Below are 22,292 nucleotides of genomic sequence, written 5' to 3'. Positions count from 1 at the left end.
CCTCACTGATCTGGGGGCAGCCACAGCCGAACAGGGTGCGAATGAAGTTCTTAGCCATCGAGGTTGCTCTGCGGACAATTTTCGACTGAAAAAGCGAAGTTCTTGGTTCTTTTAGTCCTTCTGAAATCTTGTTCCCATTTTGACGGATTGCAAAGTATCTGTGATACCGTTACTCTACACGAGTTGCCCGAATTCCTATTTTAGCGGCAAAAGACGCTACAGCGTTTTCATAGGATTTCGATTGATGAAAAAGTAAAGTTTGAATTTTGTGAACATACTAAGTACTTGTCCTAATTATAGTTTCGCGTCAAAGACTTTGGACGTTATATCATTTAGAAATCAAAGGGGACTCATTTTGGGGTTCAAGTTGCTTCTATTATTCAGTCACAACGGATGCATGAAACAAAACGTATTTGGCCAACGATTTGCAAGCTTCACTCCCATGATCGTTAACCAACATAATGCCCTGCTCGTGCACAATGTATTTTTCTCATCCACTGTGAACTATATCATTATATCGTGCACACTTTTTCCACAGTATTATGCTTGTTTGGATATTTGTTGTCTCAATATTTACGGAATTCCGTTGTTGGTTTCAAATGATTTAGTAAGTTCCAAAAATGCTATATTTTGATAAATAATTCTGTTGATGTCAAATTACCAGGAAGAAATGATCGTCTGTTTTGACGAGTTTCACGACTTAAGTTTTCTGTGTGTGAGCAATATTACATCGTTGGTGAGATTTTCCTGCGCGCCGGAATAGAATTTCATCTTCGCTCACAGTATCACATTTAGCACGAGAGGAATTATTTGTTTAAATCGTTAATTATGATCTGTTCATTGTTTATTCATTTTTGTCCTATGTTAAGTATAAGTTTCAAATATTATTATCTAATTCATCTAGATTTAACTTAGAAACAGTTATTTTCTCGTACATCTGGAATTTGATCGAAACGTACGCCTGCAAATCAAATTTAACCAATTGTAATTTATGATATTGTCTGTCTCCGTCTGAGGGACCTACAGAGCGTTATGAAACCATTATATTAAACTAAATCGTGATGAATGCTGCAGTTAAAAAGTACGGGATTATTTAACAGTTTATTATAATTGGTACAAACTCAGATAATAATTAAGCAAGGGACATGACAAAAATAATTTCCGCAAAAGCAAATATAAAGCGTGTGAGTCTCGGTTTTAAATTAATTCAAAATACTATCGAAAACGATTAAATCGTTCAATTTTCGAAGAATAAAATTGTGTTAAACTTTATGAACTGCATCGAGTGCACTTTGAACAAACTTAAATATACTTTTTATGCACGCTGATTCTCAATAAATCTATGGATAATAATTGGCGGACATATGTGAGATGTGTATTCAATCATATATAGCGTCTCAAAATTTTTGTACGTAGTATAGTATAGGACTCAATTATAAAATCGTATGGTACTCATTTATAATCATAAAATAGTGTAGGACTCAATTTTTTGTACATATATGTTTATCGAGGACGGGGTTCGAGCAGGGGTCTTCTCCTTCCCCAAATATTTGAATACATATTTGGTTTTTTTACCTATAGTTCCTATCCAATTTCGCAGCTGAATTAAGCGCTAGTAATCATAGGGTCACTAAACTAACCTAACCTATCTAATTTCTTTCTAGATTTAAAGCAAATATTTTATCAATTTATCAACAAACCGGTATATAATAACATGCTCCTTTATTTCAATTATCTCTCCTCTTTTTAATTTTTAAACCTTTATTTTTATATTTTAAACCGTTTTTTATCACCTACATTTCTTTTTACTATCCAGAATTAGCAATTCTCCACTTATTTATCAACAGCTCATCACGTTGCGAAGGGTGTTATATATCTATTATCACTTTCTTCCCGTATATCTTTTACTCCTAGCTTTAAATTCTCTGCCTTTGTCGGTAATTCGTCATCGTGAATGCGAGGTTAATTAGTTGAATAGCCATTTTTCTGGAAAAATGTTTGGTAGCTCTGAGCATCTCTTCTTTGAGATATCATTGATTTTGCTTTAAATCTTCAAAAATTTTACACCGCGCGGCTCTCGGATCTGCTTTATTTTCCATGCAATGCATTCGGAACATGAATGGGTTTTTGCCAAATCTTCTATTTAGACAACTAAAAAATTAGCATGAGAGCAGTATTTTCCAGCTGGTCCAAAAATTTATGGCAAAACAGGTATTTATTGCTAATTTTACCACTCTGGCCTTGCATTAAATCGATCTCTAAGTAGTGAAGAATGTCATTGAAATATTTTCCGAGTATTAGCCTTCATGTATTATTGGTATATAATTTTGAAGTTTCTTCGTATTTTAGGTACACGAAGGTTTACTTTTTCTGTCCGCTTGCGATCTTACCTGTTATTTGAACACAGATGTTGACTTCACGCAAGTTCAGCATGAGTCGGGAAAAACAGAGGAAAGAGCTATCGTACCGGAAACCTTCTTATGTATCCACCTCATTCTGCTTCGCGCATCCGCGCCGTACAGTACAACGACCCAGTGACTGAAAAATTATTTTTAAAATTTCGGTTTTCACACCCGCTGCTTCCGCCTTAAGGATCATAGAATTCCAAAATACTTTTCAACGAAAACATCGTTTGAGCGACGTCTATAGATACTATATAGTTCTTATCCGCATCATATTTTTGTTATATTGGTTTCCAATTTTATTCCTTCATTTACACTATCTGTGGCATGGTACGGACATGCACTCGTTAGATGTGACGAAAATATGAACATGAGTGAGGCCTTTAATTGCTTGAGAAACTTGTAGTGTATAGCGTGTACGACGGTTCAGCACCTTGTACTCATTACCGCACAATAATAATATCTGTACATTAATACATTCGGTGTCACCTTGTCGCCTGTGTACGAGTTTACCGCCAATTCTATTGTCTTTCCATCACAGTAATAAATGGAGAATTCAATAGCACAATGCACCAATATTGGCCTGTGCAAACGACCAAGTTTGTTCTTATGTTAACTGGGATAATAATCATGACTACGATACCATTGATTAAATGCCGTCAAAGCAGCAAGACTTATGATGGATGCTATATCAATTATCAACTATTACCTATTTTAATATTATAATTAACAACTACTAGCGCTAACACTGTTTTTGCACTCCATCAAGCTAAGGTAAATTGGTAAAATTATTAGCTCGAGTCATATGGGATAATAAAAATCACCATATTTGGTTCAAGTTTCGTTCATAAGTTCTGAAAAAAGTTGTTCTATCCCTCACTGTAAACAGGCCAAAACTATCGAATTCATCACATTAGGTGCGATTTTATACGATTTTCTCTAACCTTTTTCAGCTTTTGCATTGTTTCACTATGTATCGAGTAAACATTTTATTCCTAATCAGCGCCTTCCTATTCGGAAACATTTGGTAAGTTTTTCTTTCAAAGTTAGATCATAAGTATTAGTTAACAATTAGTAATAATAACCTGATTACCTATGTTCCATCGCGCAACTCTGAAAAAATTCATTATATTATTTTTATCACTGTTGTTTTTTTCACATATTTTCACACCAACAATGAATTTCGGTGAAAAAATTTTGCAACTATTTTGTAACCCATTTTTAAAACCATTATTGGATTCTAGAATTAAAAAAAAACTCAAAAAGCTCAATAAATATCAATGATAGAATTGTTTTCTTAGCTAGAAAACAAAATAAGTTACTCAAGAACGCACTTTCTTGTTCCCAGTTCTTTAATATGAACACCGAAAGTATTCAACAATTCATACGTTTGAGTAGAAAACGAAAAATAAACATAAATTATTTTGGTTGTGAGGATATTTTTCTCATCTCTATAAAACTGATTACATCCATGTTGATTTTGCACCGAAATATTTAGTTGCTCTTATTAATAAGCCAGGAATTTAAAAAATAAAATATTATTTCTATCAGAGTAAATAATGTTCTAAAATGCTTTAAAACTATTATTATTATTAGTATATTGTAGAAAGTAATCTTAAGGATGGTTGAAGTTGATCGTTGTTGTCAACTTGAATATGAATATGTAATTGTTGCTTGATCAATAACTCGATTATGAAATTGCTGCTTGATCAATAACTTGATTATGAATTTTTTGCTAGATTAATAACTTGATTGTGATATCTCTCACAAGCAAAATACTAAGTGCATGTAATTTCAAAATACTAAATGCATGTAACTAATAAAGTGCATGTAATTTCTCCAAAATTCTAAATATTTTTAATAGCAATATAACTTATTTGAAGTCCACAACGCAGGTCTGCGGCAGGATTAACGTGCGCTTGTGACAAGGCGAGCTGTGCGTCAGTCCCGCCAGACGCGTGCCCGTGGGGCGTAGGTATGGACTCCTGCTTCTGCTGCCAAGTTTGCCTCAAGGTGAGCAGCTAAAATCTCCCCAAATATTTTTTTGTTTGAAGAAAGTATTATATTATTCATTATTATTTATTATATTATATTACATTAAAAAAATTTATTTTATTTTATTATTTTTTACCAATTGCTCAGTCGTTTATGGAATTTTATCCGATTTTGTATAACATGGAACATACTCTATGAGGAAATTAAATTCGAACTATCGTATTATGAATATAATCAAAAAATTAATTTTTTTCTCATTAACTAATAATAAAAAGTTATAGAATCAATAATATATTTGACGAGATGCACTTGACAATTACATTGATATCCTATGTTAACGAATGCCCATAATCTTCCAGTTTTTTATTTGAATATTGTCGTACAACGAATAATTTATTTTAATATATAATTATCTGCAGGGACCAGGCCAAACATGCGGTGGCCCATGGAACATAAAAGGCCGTTGTGGAGATGGGCTGGAGTGCGTCAGAAAAACTCCCGGTGATTTCAACGCGAACGGCATTTGCAAGAAGTTGTATAAACGAGGTTCTAACTGATGATGAATGAATTCACACATTTCGGTTTGTGTTTTATTTGTGCAAGGTACAAGATGAGCCAAATTTTATGCCCTGCCTTGAGTGTATTAGAATTTATGGTAAAAAGATTCGAATAACCCACGACGTGGTCAAATCTACTAGCAAGATAAGTGCAGGATACAAAACGTGAGGATACATTATATACAAAATAAATTTCAGTTGTTCGGTAGCATACCATTTTTACGAGTTATATTATCTGATAAATTGCGCCTATTCCTTTATATGGGCAACACTGTACAGATAGTTTACGTCTTGTTCACCTTTACTCCTTCTTCAATAACTCTATGCTGACTAACGGGTTATGTTGTAGTTATCATAGCCTTATTAATTTCTTAAATGACAAATTTTTACTACACTTATTTCTCAACAGCTCATCACATTGCCAAGGATGTTATATTTATTATCAATTATGTTTACTCAAATCTTTTACTTCTCAACTTCTGTGCCATTGTCGATAATTGATCAATAAAACATTTTAGAACGGGTCCGTATAATTTCCAGTCTTGCACTTGCCCCAAAATTCCACAGACAACATACAAAAAAATTATTTATACAGTCGTCTTCTGCCATTAGAATGAGAATTTCCTATCGATATCATCCTGTATTATTCACAACCAATTGCATCCTCTGGTCTTGATTTCTAACAGCAAAAGAACAATATTAGGCAAAGGTAAATTATTTTTCAATGACTATTTTTATCAACAAAATTATTGATTTTACTGGTAAATTAAGAAGATACGGAGACAACGCATCGTTAAGTTGCGGAAAGTTATTCATGAAGTTAGTTGAACAAGAAGTAACTTAGTTGATAACTGGACGACAGGTGTCAGAACGCACTTCGGTTCCGCTGTAAACGGATATTTCAAACAGATCATAAGCAAAATTCAGATTCTTTGCCCATCACCGTAACACAATCGTCGCAAACAATACGGATTTACGCAGATCAGGAAAATTTTTGAAATACATTTGGACCTACACAGTTTAAATTTACGGAAAATGTATGAAGGTGAGTTAGATGTACATTGCAATACAATACAAGGAGATACAATACAATTCAATATCAGGACATCTTGATACCTGATGGTTTATTAAATTTTATTGCCAACACGTCGATGAACATTCAACCAACTTAGATTGTATTTTTTTCATGCGAAAAATAAGTTTTTGATAAATTGTTGCCAAGCTATCATTAGAAGAATTATGCATGGATATCTCATATTTAGGGAAAATAAACGCGGGTAAACACAAATAAATTTTATTCATGGAATGAAACTCAAGTAAACTAGAATATAAAAATTGTTTCATCCTAGATGGAAGCGTGAAAAAACCATGAAAACACTTAGGGCGCGTGAAGAAGAAAATCAGATGATGTGAACATGACATAGTAACAGTTTTGCACTTAGGAAAGTAAAACTGAAGCCAAATAGTGGACGTAAATGATTCTGGATTATATAATTTCGTTCCCGAATTCTTTTCCTGTATTCGCCGTGCGGTTCAACAGGAGGCTTGAACGAACTGAGAACAATATTTCAGTTATATGTCAAACTTAATAATCTATTTTGTGAAAATTATCGTCATGCATTAACATATTATTAATGTGGCGTGTGCCATCACCTTCAAGGGGTAATATTTAAGTAATCTATAGCCGTTATACCCTCGAGAGAGTTTGACATACTCAAAGATAAGAAAAAATGAACGTCATTTGAATGACATGCAAGAAATCTGCATTGCACCTCTCATTCGGGCAAAAATATCTTGCAATATATTTCGAGCATCAATTTATTTATTTTTTTGCTTTCATTATCATCGGATAAGAGAGCAATTAATGAGCATTCAACTGCCCTGTCCACAGCGTGATTAATGAGGTATTCGATACGACTATTAACAATACAGGAATATGTAATCTATTGCGTTGTAAATTCAAAGCTTCCGTCGCCTGTACAATGCCGTCCTCGGATAACTACGTAGCAAGAAAATTAAAACATTCTTTGCTTGTTATTCAACAGTAAACAATCTGCATATGTACACGTCCTGCGCGATATATATAAGGTCGGCATCCTGTCTCGGGGTTTCATACAGCGTGCAGAAGTCGATTGAGGAGCTTCTTGTGGAAGAGAGGCGTTTGGTTGGCTGTAATAGCACTTTGATCGTGAAAAATTAATCATCATGCATCGTTTGACTATTTGTCTCCTCGTGGGTATTTTCGTTCTTGCAACAATTTGGTGAGTTGTTCTCATACTTTTTATTTGGGCATATTAACGAAGGAAAAACTTTGAATCAAGTCAAGACTATGTCTAGATAATGATTTTGTTTGTGGTAATTATTTCATTGATCATTTCATGGGAAAGTTCTCATCCGAACTCTTGTCAACTACCACTCTTAATATTTTCCAACTTTCAATTGAATAGTAAGAACTGTTAGCATAATTGATAAGAGACAAATAAAAAAAATTAATCCATTAATTCGTAGTAATTTACACGAAATTACTTATTTGGAAAACATGCGGCTACAACTAATTTCTTCCGATTCGTGCTGCTTGATGGATTTTCAATAGCTAATTTTCAACAAATTCAAGCATTCGACTAATACGGGTGTTGAATACCCTTGAATAACGGATTCGAAATTAAAATAGAATAAAATTCCAGCTAATTTTCTCAAAACGGCTCCTTAAATAAATTTCGTTTTCATGTGCAACTCTGCTGAAGATGATACTAAAACCAACGATATTTTTTTCAAATTCTGTATGAACTTCAGCAAAAATACTAGATATTAGTTTAAATAAAGTCAGCTCAGGAGATGCAGACAATTAAAAAAAGCCACATAAATTACTGAAATAAATTACTGAATTATTATTTGATGCTATTTTTAATTACAAAACAAAATTTAATTGCATCTTGACTACTAATTACTCTCATTTGAGCGAATATGATCAAATTAATGTCGTTCAGAAGCAAGAAAGAGGTATTGAAGTCACTCGATAAAAATATGATAATTTTGTGTTCTTTCTTTTCCTTTACACTCATATGAGAAATAAAAACAATATGAAAATTTCCAGGTCTGCGGAAGGGTTGTCGTGCCTGCGCTGTGCAGAGTACGATTGCCAGCCTCTCCCCCCCAGTACCTGCCAGTGGGGCGTCGGCAAGGACCCTTGTGGCTGCTGCGATGTCTGCCTCAAGGTCAGCTATGCAGTCACCGTTGTAATAAGTTGAATTCATAATTTATTTACCTTATTTCAACTTTATTTAATGTTTTCATGTTGAGTAATTTCTCTTTCTGTACTTATTATACATGATTTCTTAATTCTGAGAGTGAATGCTTAGATCATAGAGCGTCATTTCTTTGTCTCTGGATAAAGCCGGATATGCTTCAGTAATATTATTAACGATTCAATAATGATTACGTAATTATCGTTGAATACTATCGTTAAGTTGTTAATATCGTTATCGTTAACTTATTTAATTCATCAATTACTTGATTATGTATCAATTCAACTTAGTGATTTTCCGTATCGAAAAAGTTCTTCACTCACGCAATAAGGCAATAACAATATGAATATTCCAAGGAAAGTTCATTAATAATTGTAATTTTATAGTTTATGCTAATAATGTGATTTGGATATAATAATTTAATCTTAATCGTAATTAAAAATGAACGAAAACTAATCATGATGATAAATTAATAGAGAATTAAAACATAATTTATTCCAGGGTCCAGGTGAGGTATGTGGAGGCCCATGGAACACCAGCGGCTGGTGTGGTGAGGGCCTGACTTGCATTGAGGAAAAACCAGACGATTTCAACTCAGTTGGAGTCTGCAAGAAAAAAAGTGAGGCGGTGTGATGATGGTTTTAAATCTATTGTTAGGGTTTGATAAAATGATATGTTGGATACAAAGAAGTTAACAATATCAACCTGATATCTAAAATGAAATGTATGGTAAATGGTAATGTTAATTTGAGGTCAACTGTAGCACATATAGCTCTAGTAAGAATATGACTCACTCTAGTAGGTGTTCAGTGTATGTGGAACGTCAATGGATCATGTCATTATATATTCTAAAAATTTTGATTGACATGATCTTCTTGTTATTTTTAGGCACTACGAACCCAGAAATGAATTCAACACAGTCGTTAACCATGCTCGTTATCAAGTAAAATTTTTTGAAGTCAAGTCATTTTTTTGCAGCGTAATGAAGAAGATCAAGGAAACTCCGCTCCTGGGAGTCGCGATTGGATAGTCAAGATTTTAGTGCGTGGAGGTACGGAACTGAAAAGACGTGAATACTTCAATAACATAAACTTTTGTCTTTCATTTATTTCTTGCCACACATCAACAATATAACAATGGCGCACAAATTTGAATTTTTTATTCAAAATGTTTATTTGAAGTGGTAATTCGACACATGCAATGTATGTTCACTATCTTAATATGAAAATCAGTGTATATTGTTATAGATATATCAGAATATATTTGTCTACAGCAAAAATAATTTTTGTTTGATACTATAAAACTTTAAGGCTTCAAAATATATGCGCTCTGAACCGTTTATATTTTTTCCAACACTAAAATTTTTCCAATTATATAATTTGGTTGACGAATAAATATCCAAAAATTAAAATCGAAAATTTCAATTGATAATTTACGTATTTCCTTAATATAGTCCTAAGTTCGATCAAGAAGTTAGTTAAATTTGTACAAAATTCATTTGAATTCTCTAGTTGATTTAAATATTTTATTATCTTGGTTAAATGCTCTTATGAAATGTAATAATATGGGAAAGTACTTATTTCTCTGTACTGAATAAATGTCTCAAAATGTGCTAGTCGGCTTGATATTTTTTCAAAATTCATAATAATTGCTCAAAACGTTTTTTAACTACTGTTATCTTATTATTTGAACAAATCAAATGGTCATAATTATTAACGTTAATTCAATAAATGCTATTTATCTCATCTCTTAGAACGTATGTTAAGGTAACACAGCAAATTAATTAACTGTGGGCATTATTGGCCTTGCAAACGTGAAGTTTAAATAAACTTTTTGCAAATACTGCATTTCGTAAAAATGTAATGAAACACCATAACCATTTGATTGGGTGCAAAGTTAGCTTCTAAAATTGAACGACCTGATCAATAAATGTGCAAACTACAATTTCAGTTTTAGCTTCAGCTCAGCTCGAGATTCATGTAAACTGGAAGATTTTAGAATAATTGCATTAAATTTGCTTCTCATTCGTTTCGAAAATTTAATATCCAGGTAAATTTATTGAAGGCATACGGCGCTTATGAGCTTATAAGGGAATTCACAGCAAAGAAATTTTTCTTTAGTCTTCAAGTTATTTCATTATTGTTTTTGAAATCGTGATTAAAATAAACATAATATTCCCATGTGGATAGATAAAGTGAAAAAAAGTTAATAAAGTCCCAAAGAAACCATCGATACCACATAAACACCACATTTGACAATGAGGAATTGCTGAACAAAGTATTATTATCAATTTCCCGATGAAGGTATAACTTATATTGATTTGTAATTTAATTTAAGTATACCTATTCGATTTATATAGTTTAGCAAAATTTGTCACTGAAAGCAGGTTTTACTGAAGGCCAGAAAATTTGTTTTATTTAAAAATTTCTTATTAGTTCTTTTCAATATATTGAACAATATTTTTCGTTTGCACTGGTAAATCAAAAATCAGGGTGCCAATGGACATTTCTATTTCTTTAGCAACGTTTCGAATGTATCAATCATTCATTATCAAGTTACAATTCGCATTGAGTGCTGAAATTTAAATCGACATATATAGAAAATCATGTAAATAGGATCGTAATCAAAAATCAATTTGGTTAGATATAATTGAAAATATGAAATGATCAGGAATTAGAACACCAAAAATTACCACGAAAACAGTCTCAAGGTTTTGACAAATCCAATACATTTTAGGTTGATGGCTGGAGTTAGCAAGTACTTGTCCTAAATGATGAGAATAGGATCCAAAGTGTTCCTATATCCAGTCTACATAAATAAATGTTCCTGGAAGTCTTCATTTCTGGACTCCAGTCTGTTCCTTGCCTTTATAATAGATCAGTAGTTAAATTTTATTATTAGTAACGCTTACAATGTTGTTGTGAACGATGGATTGGAGGATCCGTTCACCTACTTTTTCACCGGTGGTCATTTGATTCTCGCAGTAGATGGTTGTTTCTGGTTCGTTGTTGAATCGGTTTTGGTTCAATCAAAGTTTTAATATTTCTGTGTCGATGGTTCTAGTGGAAAACCCATTATTGACTAAGTAAGATTGTTTTGAAATTTCTAAGCCTCATCTTAATTTCATTTTTAGATAAGCAGGTTTTGAGAGCTCGTTGGGTGACAGCACGTATTGTGCTTTTATTGGGCATTCGCTGGCGGCGTTCAGGACTCTACCGACTTCTGTTGCCTTCCGGTATACTTTGGTGACGAACGAATTATTTTTAGCTTGGACAAAAATATCTAAAAAAGCAAAGGACGATTTTATCCGAGTTCGTAATGAAACTTCAAGTCAGAATTTGTTTCAAAGGCCATTCGTTGATTTCTTAGTTTCTCTTCATATCGAACGAAAAAGAAGATATCTTCGATATACCTGCCGTACAATTCGAGTTTAATCTTTTCGTATCAAAGTACTCGATTTTCATTTGCGCACAGATAGTCCCTCAGCAAAAGTAAGAAAGAGGGCTCATGGCAACGCCGTTGGTTCTGCCGGTAAATTTTGTTATCGGGAGTCCGGAAATGTGATTCGGAAGTGCGGAGTCGAAAGAGGCCTAGGAGAATTTTCTTGATATTGGTGGAGCCGGCAAATTTGGATGAGAATATACGTGCTCCGCGATGATTTCCAATGTTTCTTCAGTTGGGACGTTGGCGAAGAGGCTGGTGACATCTAATGGCAATAATGTGACAATAAGTGAAAATATAAGTGACATTGAGTGAAAATGAGTGCCAATAATGGGCGTAGCTAATAGTAAAATTAAACAACTGATCTACTATAAAAAACAAAATAACGAATCTTGTAATGAACAATAAGCCCTGACATAAAAAAATCCAATAAGCCAATGTAGTATATACGTTTTCCTACATTAGAGAAGGTTGTAGACTTCTCCATAATGTGGGAGAATACATCGGGCCCACAACTAGACCATCATCACTCGTACGGTGCTGGAGGAGTGTACCAGCGTCGTCATGCGATGCCCCGACGCCAACCGACTCGCGATAGCTGAGGCCCTCATCATTAAGGATATAGGACCCCAGCCATCAACCTTCAAACTACTGGATTTGTCATAACCATGAGACTCTTCAGAGTAATTTTTGGTGCTTTAATTCTTTATCATCTTCAAATTTTCGTGATTGTGTAATTATTTCTAAGCAAATTCTGATTTGAGAGCAGTATTCTATTTACATGATTGTTTACTCATGTTGATCCAAATTTATCACTTAGTGCGTCTTGTAACTAGATAATGAATGATTGATACATTCGAAATGTTGTTAACGAAATAAAAATGTCCATCGCTACCCTGATTTTCTATTTACCAGTGTAAACGAAAAAATATTATTCGGTTTGAAAAACAACTAATACGAAACTTTTCAATAATACAAATTTTCTGGTCTCCAATGAAGGCTGCTTAAATGAATTATTAAATTGTAGAAGATTTTCGAAGCCTTTAGATACCAGCACTGCATGTAAGGTTGAGGAAATATCCCAGAACGGTAGGTATTGCAAATGCACTTCCGAATTACCCGTACACTCAGAAATATGTACGGGCCATATTGTTCAAATACTGACGCACATCCTACACGTTGCACTGGTACACCCGTTTGCTGAGCAAAACTGGCTCAGGACGACATACACACAGGCAAAAAATGAATGCAGAGCTATTTGAACAAATTAATTATTTACTTTGAGTGTAGATATTTTGAGGCTTGGCTTCGAGCAATAAAAAAATTCAGATAATAACATCTTCCATATATAACATTTATCACATATTCCTGATTTCTTAATTTTAATTTATTTGTTGTTTTCAAATGAAAAGAGAAATTTATGTTTTCGAACATTGGACGCTCATAACATGAAAATTTGCTTCTGATATGGTAGGTGTACTAACAGAAAATACATGTTCGTTTAACCATTAAAAGATTCGTTTAACCATTAACTGAAGAATAAATACCTTTTTCAATTCCTAATTTAGATTTATTCTCAAAGCCCGTACGAGAAAGAGTTTAGTTGATCGCTAGTATAACGATGAAATTTTTTGTCCCAAACAATCACAAGTTTGAAAAATACATGGATGGAGATAGTTTTGCTCCATGTTTGAATTATTTCCATGATTTCTCAGTACGTTGTAAAAACTAAATTCCTTCCATACATGTTATTTTAATATTGCTCTATAAATTGATTGGGTCGCTATACATCTGCATGCAGGCATCATGCGTGGTATATAAGCTTGGGATGATACCGTTTGCTTTCATACAGCGACCAGAAGGCGACCGAGGAGCTCCTTTGGAAGAGAGGCGTTTGATTACTAACTTATACTACTAACTTATTTTACTTACGACATATTACTAACTTATTACTACTAACTTATTTTCTTGTCGTAATCGATTGAAAAATATTCATAATGAATCGCTTGTCAGTTTATTTCCCATTGGGAATAATCTTACTTGCAACAATTTGGTAAGTTGTAATCATTCCTAATTGTGCAAACGAACGAATTTCGTTTAACAATTTCATTCGAATATAACATGTCAGAATTATATAATTACCGCGGAATCATGTTGAGGATTCATGTTAATATCATGTTAAGAGAGGAATCATGTTACGGATTCATGTTAATATCATGTTAAGAGAGGAATCACGTTACGGATTCGTTCAGTTGGAAGTTTTCTTAATGATACCAATTACCCTTCAAACATTTTTGAAGATATGAACAATCGAAACCTTGAACATTTTGAATGCTCAGCTGTCACATTTTCAGTAACAAGCATTATGATATTGATTGAGCAAAGAATACGAAAAATAATCTTATGATTTTTACAGATTCGCAGAAAGCAAACAAGATTCCGATTAGATTATACCGATTCATGCTAATTAATCAATCTTTCTAAGATGAATTTTAAAAAATGTAAAAAATGTTACTAGTCCGTTTGTTGAATTCATGGCTCAAAAGTTGATAAATTTAAGTGATTATATTAAATTTTAGCCAAGTTTTTGTACACGATATCGTGTGATAAATTTTTGCTTTTTGGAAAATACTCTAAATAAAAATGAATTGTAATTAAACTAAATATCTCCTTCAAAACCTGTATAGAAGTCAAAGAAAATTAATATCAGTTTAAATAAACATCAGCCCAGAGCATGCAAATAATATCAAATCATGTAATAAAGTCACTCGATAGAGAAACGGTAAAGTTTTCTGACATTTTCTTCGCTCCTATGTTCAAAGAAGAAAACAAATTACCGATTATTTCTCACGAATTATTAAATTGATCAACTGTAAAGGACTTTCTTGTTGGCTAGTCCTTTGGGAACGTTTACTGAACTATTCTAAGTCGCGTCATCATAACAGGATAAAGAACGAGTATTCCATGATGTACGGTTTCTAGAAAGAAAATTACAATCAATAAATATGAAACGGTATAATAAATAATTCAAATAATCAACAAATCTAACTGACTCGGGTAATATACAGGCATCTAGGGTCAAACACTGAATGCTCTGACGCATCAGAAATAAACTACCTCTAGTAGACTAATTCTACTTCTGCAAATTCCGGAGAAATTGAAAATGGCGGCTACATCAACTATAAATCATGTAATTAATTTTAATGTAACAGGTCAGCTGAAGGGTTTCCTTGTCAGGGGTGTCACCAATACAGTTGCCAGCCAATCAAGCTCAGTAGATGCAAATGGGGAATTGGTCCGGACACCTGTGGCTGCTGCCAAGTCTGTCTCAAAGTGAGTCAAAGTCTCAGAGTGAGTCAAAGTATCAGAGTGAGTCAAAGTCTCAGAGTGAGTTAAAGTCTCAAAGTGAGTCAAAGTCTCAGAGTGAGTCAAAGTCTCAGAGAGTCAAAGTCTCAAAGTGAGTCAAAGTGTCAGAGTGAGTCAAAGCGAGTAATGCAATTACGCCAGATTGTGTAGAATTTATATATATTTGCACTCATTTTAAAGTTGCTCAATACTTTTCTATGGGGTATTTTCTAATTATTATTTTTTATGCATTCTTCATTGGGGAAAAGTGTAAATTACCTAATTAAATGAATTTCTTTACTGTTACTGGGTTTTTTTCAGTACTGATAACAAGGAGTCAATGATTATTTTACCATTTATCAGTTTAATTAATAAATTAAGTAGTTATATACCTATTACAAGTGTTATTGGTTAAAGTGTTTTGAGAATATTATCATACACGCAATTCAGGGTTCTGATGAGTCAATCTTAGTTCATACACGAATCTCATTTTGCAGTTGTAGCATTAAGGAGTGATTTTATTATGATTAACTTATATTATCAGCAATAATAAATGATTTGTCAATTTAACATTAAATATGATTTAATTCAGGGTCCTGGTGAAATGTGTGGAGGTTCTGGAGGATCATGGTCACCAAGCGGTCAGTGCGGGCGGGGACTCCACTGCATGATGCAAAATCCTTACAATTCAGGATATCCAGGCTATTCAGGATATTCAGGATATTCAAGATATTCAGGATATCCAGGGTATTCAGGATATTCAGGATATTCCTCCAATTCAGTTGGAGTCTGCCAGTACAGCAACCTCCGTGAGTCGTCGTAATAGATTATTTCAATTTATTGAACAAGACTTTTTACTATTTTTTTTACAGAATTTGCCTGTTTTCTAGCCACAATAATAATTTATTATACACTTTCACAGAAATTAATTGGCCATATTGTCATAACAGTGCCACACTCTAGATTCACTTTCTTCACTTAGCACTGATGGTCCTTTTTGCAGAGCCAAACTTCGGCAAGTCGCGCAGTAAAGCAGCAAACATTGCATCGCTACTAGGACAAGTGCTTTTTTCTCTGGGTAAATGAAAGCATATGGCACTCGAGTCAGAAAATTTATTAACCCAGGTAAGTATTAAGTTAACGCTGAACGTTGATAGATTTTGTCATGTGTATACCAATCATTTAGCTAGTCGTGACAAATCTTTTAATTTTACATCCATTTCGTTAGCTACCATTTCCTTTACTGATAGCGATTTTCATTATTTTTACAGGGGATTGAAAACTATCAAGGGAACGACGATCACAAATGGACATTCTAGATTATCTGAGAACATGAAATACCGAAGCTGAAGAAAAATTAATATTACTGTTATTATGTTCGACACATTTCTGTGTTCAAGTGACATTCTATGGCTAGTGGTCTGATTTCCTCAATGTCTAATCCAATCTAGTAACTGATAAAAATATGTTAATCTAACGGAACCTAATTTTCCTGTTTTTGTAATATATCTGAAAGTATTTTTGTAGATTCGAGATAATTTATGGCCAATAATGCACAATTTTTAATTTTTAAAATATATGTGCACTGCACGAAAGTTTTTTTTCAATACTCAAATTTCTTCGGTTATACAATTTGAATGAAAAAAAAATATTGAAAAATTAAAACAGGAGATAAAGGACATCTGTCAGTTTTGTCGATCTTTTGTACCTTTTCAAAAGTACTTAGTTTGGTTCAAAAACGCTTCGATATCGTTGAACTTATTTGAATAATTCAACTAATTTGAATGCTCCAGCATCTCGGTCATTTACGACTCTTGAATTTTATACGATCTGAAAAACGTAATTCTCAGTTTGAAAATAGCACTCAATATGCATTATTCGCTTTTATTTAGTTTTAAAAATTCTATTCACTCAAAATACTATAATATTTGTTTATTCCTTTAATTTCATCTCAAAATTATTTCCCCAGATATTCATATACATCATATAAAAATGCCAGCAATCGCATCTTATGTTGCAAAAATACAAAAACACAATTAATGCTACAACCTGCAATAATTTGTCCTAAAAAGATGCAATTTAGGTCAAAGGTTATTTAGGTCAAAGGTAATTAAGGTCAAAGAATGTCTTACTGACGAATAATTATCTATCCCACAACTTAGTATTTAATCACACCACGGATTTATTTCCATAACAATTACCGCTGTATTTTTAAATCACACATTCTAACCAAATTTCACACCGAAAAGAGTTCTTATTTATTTCGACAAAAAACATAGCAATTTTAGTGGCAAACTGATTTTTAGGCAGAGTCACTCGATTTGTGAACGATTTTGTTGATATTGAATAGAGTTCTTTTTACAACACTACGTGTACGTCATCGTCAACACTCTCCCGGTGAAGCAAACACTGTAATGGCAAACATTGATGGCAAAGCATAACTTCGGTGGCTGGTCACAGCCTTTCTTAGAAGCAATTCTTGAATCTAAACAGGGATGTCGAACTGTCATGCTTGGTTCTGATGTATGCATAGGACAACACAAGTTCATTTATTTGCATTCAACTTTTCTATCACAGATATTTAGACTAAAGTTAACTCAGACAGACATGAAGTTGCAACCATGTCAAGAAACTGTTTGATGAGCGCTTCCGGTAACTACTGCTTAAATAGCAATTTCATCCTGAAATTTGCTACGATAGAGCAAGTATTTTGAATGCCTAGGGGTCAGTTTAGCTCGGAAGAGAATGTTCGGCAAATTATTTCAAGTTAGATTTCACATTTAAATAATATATTCGGACCATAGGTGTTTGAGCGTAACTTCTCAAAGTTTCGACATAATGAAACAAAGCTCGAACGAAAATCCAGGAAAATCAACAAACAACCCACTCCAGCTTTGGGGTTGTTAGCCCAGCCCAGTATTATATTGATATGATTATAGTTTGAAATGTAAATTTTCAAATTCGAAATCATTTTGAATTTCACATTTAGTGTATTAGAAGCACAAATTTTGAAAGTAATTATTTGCAGATCTTTACAATTTAGAACTTCTCTGCGTTGTGAAAACTATTGTTCATAGGGTCTCAAAATTTCTTGAGACACACGCTCGAACATCCCACACAAACACCACACACGAAGACCACACACGAAAACCACGCACGAACACCACACACGAACACCACACACGAAGACCACGCACGAACACCACACACGAACACCACACACGAAGACCACGCACGAACACCACACACGAACACCACACACGAACACCACACACGAACACCACACACGCACACCACTCACGAACACCACACACGAACACCACACACGAACACCACACACGAACACCACACACGAACACCACACACGAACACCACACACGAACACCACACACGCCTATTACATTCGAACCCCACACACGAACACCACATACGAACACCACATACGCACACCACACACGAACACCACACACGAACACCACACACGCACACCACACACGAACACCACACACGCACACCACACTCGAATACCACACAAGAACACCACACACGAACACCACACACGAACACCACACACGAACACTGTGCTCGCATATCATTCACGAATGCCGCACAAGAACACTACGCTCACACCATAAACGCACATCACACACGGAAACTATTCACGAATATCATCCCCAAGGACCTCCGCATGTCTCGCCGTGACTCTTGATAAGTGAAGAAAATTATTGGATACACTAAGTATATATTGCCTTTATGAAACACATATTTTATTTCTTGTTATGAAACACTAACTCATGAAACATATATTTTAAGCAAAAAATCTCGAGAAACTTATCATCCTTACACACGAACCAAGGAATAACATGATATTTTCCATAAAATTCATACATTTATTTAATTACACCGTATTTTCTTATAAATATAATGATGAAATCCTAAATTTCACAATAAATTCGGTATTGGCACAATATATCTTGATTTCGTACGCGGAGGCACACTCTGCAGCATCCGTACAAGTCAAGCACTACACTATGTCGTGAATGCACAACTTTTTATCATGCAAATAACATTAATAAAACGCTTCACTCAAGTGACTATAAAGGTGAGTAAATATGGCACTAGTATTGGGCGGGAAACACAATGATCAAGCAGAATAATTGGAAGTGTACAATTATTGTAGTGGAATAAATCGATGGGTAAAGTTATTAGAGCAGAATAATTCTAAATTAAGGTCTCAGGCAAACGATTCTAACGTTGAATTGTAAACATTTTCACGAGTTACAGGCAAATATTCTGAGATTTTCTTTCACTTGACTATTCACAGCGAATCAAACCAACAAAATGAAGCTCACTTAAGACAAATATCGCCGGGAAAAATGATGTGAAGAAGCCAGAACAGAGAAAAATTTCTAATACCGGTAGTATCCGGTTCTAAATCCAAAACTTTTGTTAATTGACTTACGGTAATAAGTTGACAATATTCTTTAAACTCTTTGAAGGTCAAGTGTAAGTTGAAAATAACCAACTTTTCTACGAAAATAAATCTCAACTCGTCAGGCCCGACAGGCCTGACAAATGATTCCGATCACCCCGTCTCACTCGGAATATGCCAATAAGGTACCATATGGATAGAGCATACATTTGTATTTTAGCCATGCTTTTCTACGTAAATTATGTGTAGCCGCCATTTCCCATATTCACTGGAATTTGCAGCAATATATTTAGCCTACTTGACGTAGTTAATTTCAAATGTGCCACACCATTCAGTGTTGACCCAAGATGCCTGTAGTACCCGAGGAACCAAGCTATTCGGTTAGTTAGATTTATTTGATTACTTAAATTACTGATTATCCCGTTTCATTGTTATTGATTTGTCTTGATTAATACATTGTCATTTATCATAAATTATTTCTGGTATATTTTTCGTATGTATTTTCTTGTAATCTTCTTTCTGAAAATCGTACGTCATGAAATCTTCGTTTCTTACCCTGCCATGATGAGCGTCTCAGCTTAGTAAACCTTACGAAATGACTAGCCTACAAGAAAGTTCTCCACATTATGTTTCATTTCAAATTAATTTTTTTGTACAACTCAAATTAACTTCTTTGCAATATTTATAATGATTCATTTTAATTTCGTGGCATGATCTTACAATTTCAACGCACTCTGCAATGCTCGCAGTTACGATTTCAAAAAAAAAGTTGTGTGATAGTTTTCGTATATATAATACTTAGCATTAATTTTAAACTATACATTTTTTATGTTTTAAATATTTGTTTGCTTTTCAAATTTATATGGTGATTTATTTTGAACTTTTTGGTGCTCGGGTTCATTTATACAGGAGTTGCATAGTATTAATGATCATTTTCATGTGACCACCAAATTTCTTAAGTATCCCAAAGAATTACACTATTTTCTTTCATGTATGTTTCGGGACCGACTCCTGCAAATCATGGTATTCCTATTTCTATTTGCGTCATTTTGATAAGTATTCACTTTGGATATTGTACTCTTACTACTCTACGAATCGACACCTTTTCATATATCCTCGCATATATTTACTTAATAAATAAAAATTTTAACTTAATAATTTAACTCACGTTCAACGTGCTAGAAAGACTGTAGCTCTATAAACTTGAAAATCGCACTCATTAATAAAAAATAATTACTAAAATATGAGACTAATCAGACTATATATTGAACTGCTCAAAATATTTCTACTTCCGCAGGCCATCCCGAAAAAAGGTCAACTTCTCGGTCTTGAAGAATGAAGCAGCTATGGATCCCGTTATGTTAAAAATTATATATTCATCCCGAATTGGGTAATCTTTGTCCAATTTACGTGTGTATATCTGATTCCCATATGTGTAAATATTCCTATGATCTTATCCCTAAATGTGTAATTTGTGGCAAATACGCAATTAATTAAGAATTATAATAAAAAATGTGTTGAGAAATTTCCGTAAATTTTATTAAAGACGTATATTTGGCCGAATTTGCTTAACAATTCCTTTGATTTCAAATTTTTAGTAAATTTGCAATACCAGCAACGAAATTATCTTAATTATAGAACTAAGCTGATATATGCTGATGAGGCCGGACGTTAACTACCTTAGCTTCAACGGATGGCCGCCCAAGGTTGCACGCTGGCCACGAACTTATTAAAAAGCTAGTTTTAAATAATTGACGACGAAAACGCAACTTTCCAATTCACCACTGAAGTTTAAAATACTTTTATTTCAATAGAAATATGGCACTTTAAAAAATGGCCACTCTGCAATTACGGTTACAGTTAGGAGCAGCACAAACACTGGCAAAGAATTATTCAGCTCAGTCAGGGAGACGGCACACTGAAAGACACTAAGCTTTATGCCAGATAGGCAGTTACGAGTTACCACTAGGTAGGTCAGAGCAGCAACTTCACCGATGGGCTAGCAGGACTCTGCTGTCTCCTTAAAAGAATCGCCCTTGTCTCTTTGAGACCAATCTTGCCTGAAGGGATCCTAAGTCTAAGTTATTCAATGGGCTTCGATGAAAATCCATACATGTATAATTTATCTCCTAGCTTAAATAAATTTAAATGATTAAAAAAAATGTCTAAAATGACCGCGAACGATTCTCATTCGTTGACACTGATGCATGGTGAAAATTAATGTTTTTTCTTATAATTAATTTCCTTAGTTTATTTTGAGTCATGAAAATATTAAAACAAGTGGAAAAATGCCGTTTGGTCTCATTTTTCCTGATTAAGCATATTCAGAAATATATTACGAACACTTATTTAGAGGAAGCCTTGGATACATATAATTCGATCCAGAAAAATCCGTTCGTTTACCCTCTCTCAGCAATTTTTTTCAAGTTCAGATGGAAAAAGTATAAAAATTTTCATTCAGATATAATATAAATAAGCCTCCCTAATATTACGGACATCATAATCAGCTCTGATTGGATTTGGCTTGTTATATTTATAAATGTATCGACCCAAAAGTTTTTATTGCAATTTACAAAAATTTTAGTTGACTCCAAAGATCATGTATCAACACTTGAACTTCTAAAATAAAACAAAAATATTCGTGATGATGATAAAAACTTGTTTTATGCGCATGGCTTATTTGTATCAAGTCGCTCATTATAAAACTACCAAATACGAAATGATCGCCAGCATTATTCCTTAAGATTTGCCTTATACCCAGGTTTTAGCTGTCACACTAAGGTAACCTGCTATTTTAAGTGGCTTCGGGAATGAGGTTGAGATAATTAAACTTTAGTTGTAAAAACCGTAGATTAAAACAGCCACTTCATATTTT

General features: G+C 33.7%; 3 protein-coding genes across 3 annotated transcripts; all 3 read left to right on the top strand.

Annotated features, from left to right (window-relative positions):
* Positions 1-2,506: 2,506 nt before the first annotated feature.
* On the top strand, positions 2,507-5,473 carry LOC108666144 (venom protein 302). Its single transcript, XM_018152963.2, has 3 exons — positions 2,507-3,429; positions 4,298-4,415; positions 4,817-5,473. Exons 1-3 carry the CDS (start codon positions 3,374-3,376, stop codon positions 4,952-4,954), a joined length of 312 nt encoding a protein of 103 aa, XP_018008452.1. The 5' UTR covers positions 2,507-3,373; the 3' UTR covers positions 4,955-5,473.
* Positions 5,474-7,075: 1,602 nt separating this feature from the next.
* LOC108666161 (venom protein 302-like) lies at positions 7,076-9,538 on the top strand. The gene is made up of 4 exons (XM_018152979.2): positions 7,076-7,215; positions 8,049-8,169; positions 8,701-8,818; positions 9,178-9,538. Exons 1-4 carry the CDS (start codon positions 7,160-7,162, stop codon positions 9,180-9,182), a joined length of 300 nt encoding a protein of 99 aa, XP_018008468.1. The 5' UTR covers positions 7,076-7,159; the 3' UTR covers positions 9,183-9,538.
* Positions 9,539-13,506: 3,968 nt separating this feature from the next.
* LOC108666160 (insulin-like growth factor-binding protein 7) lies at positions 13,507-16,557 on the top strand. Its single transcript, XM_018152978.2, has 5 exons — positions 13,507-13,693; positions 14,853-14,973; positions 15,578-15,794; positions 15,989-16,110; positions 16,257-16,557. The coding sequence occupies exons 1-4, from the start codon at positions 13,638-13,640 to the stop codon at positions 16,069-16,071; spliced, it is 477 nt and encodes a 158-aa protein (XP_018008467.1). The 5' UTR covers positions 13,507-13,637; the 3' UTR covers positions 16,072-16,110; positions 16,257-16,557.
* Positions 16,558-22,292: the final 5,735 nt, after the last annotated feature.

Source organism: Hyalella azteca, unplaced genomic scaffold (assembly GCF_000764305.2).
Source record: "Hyalella azteca isolate HAZT.00-mixed unplaced genomic scaffold, Hazt_2.0.2 contig1600, whole genome shotgun sequence".
Taxonomy (NCBI): Eukaryota; Metazoa; Arthropoda; class Malacostraca; order Amphipoda; family Hyalellidae; genus Hyalella; species Hyalella azteca.
Note: the sequence above shows the minus strand (reverse complement) of the source record. Positions and strands in the feature narration are given on the sequence as shown.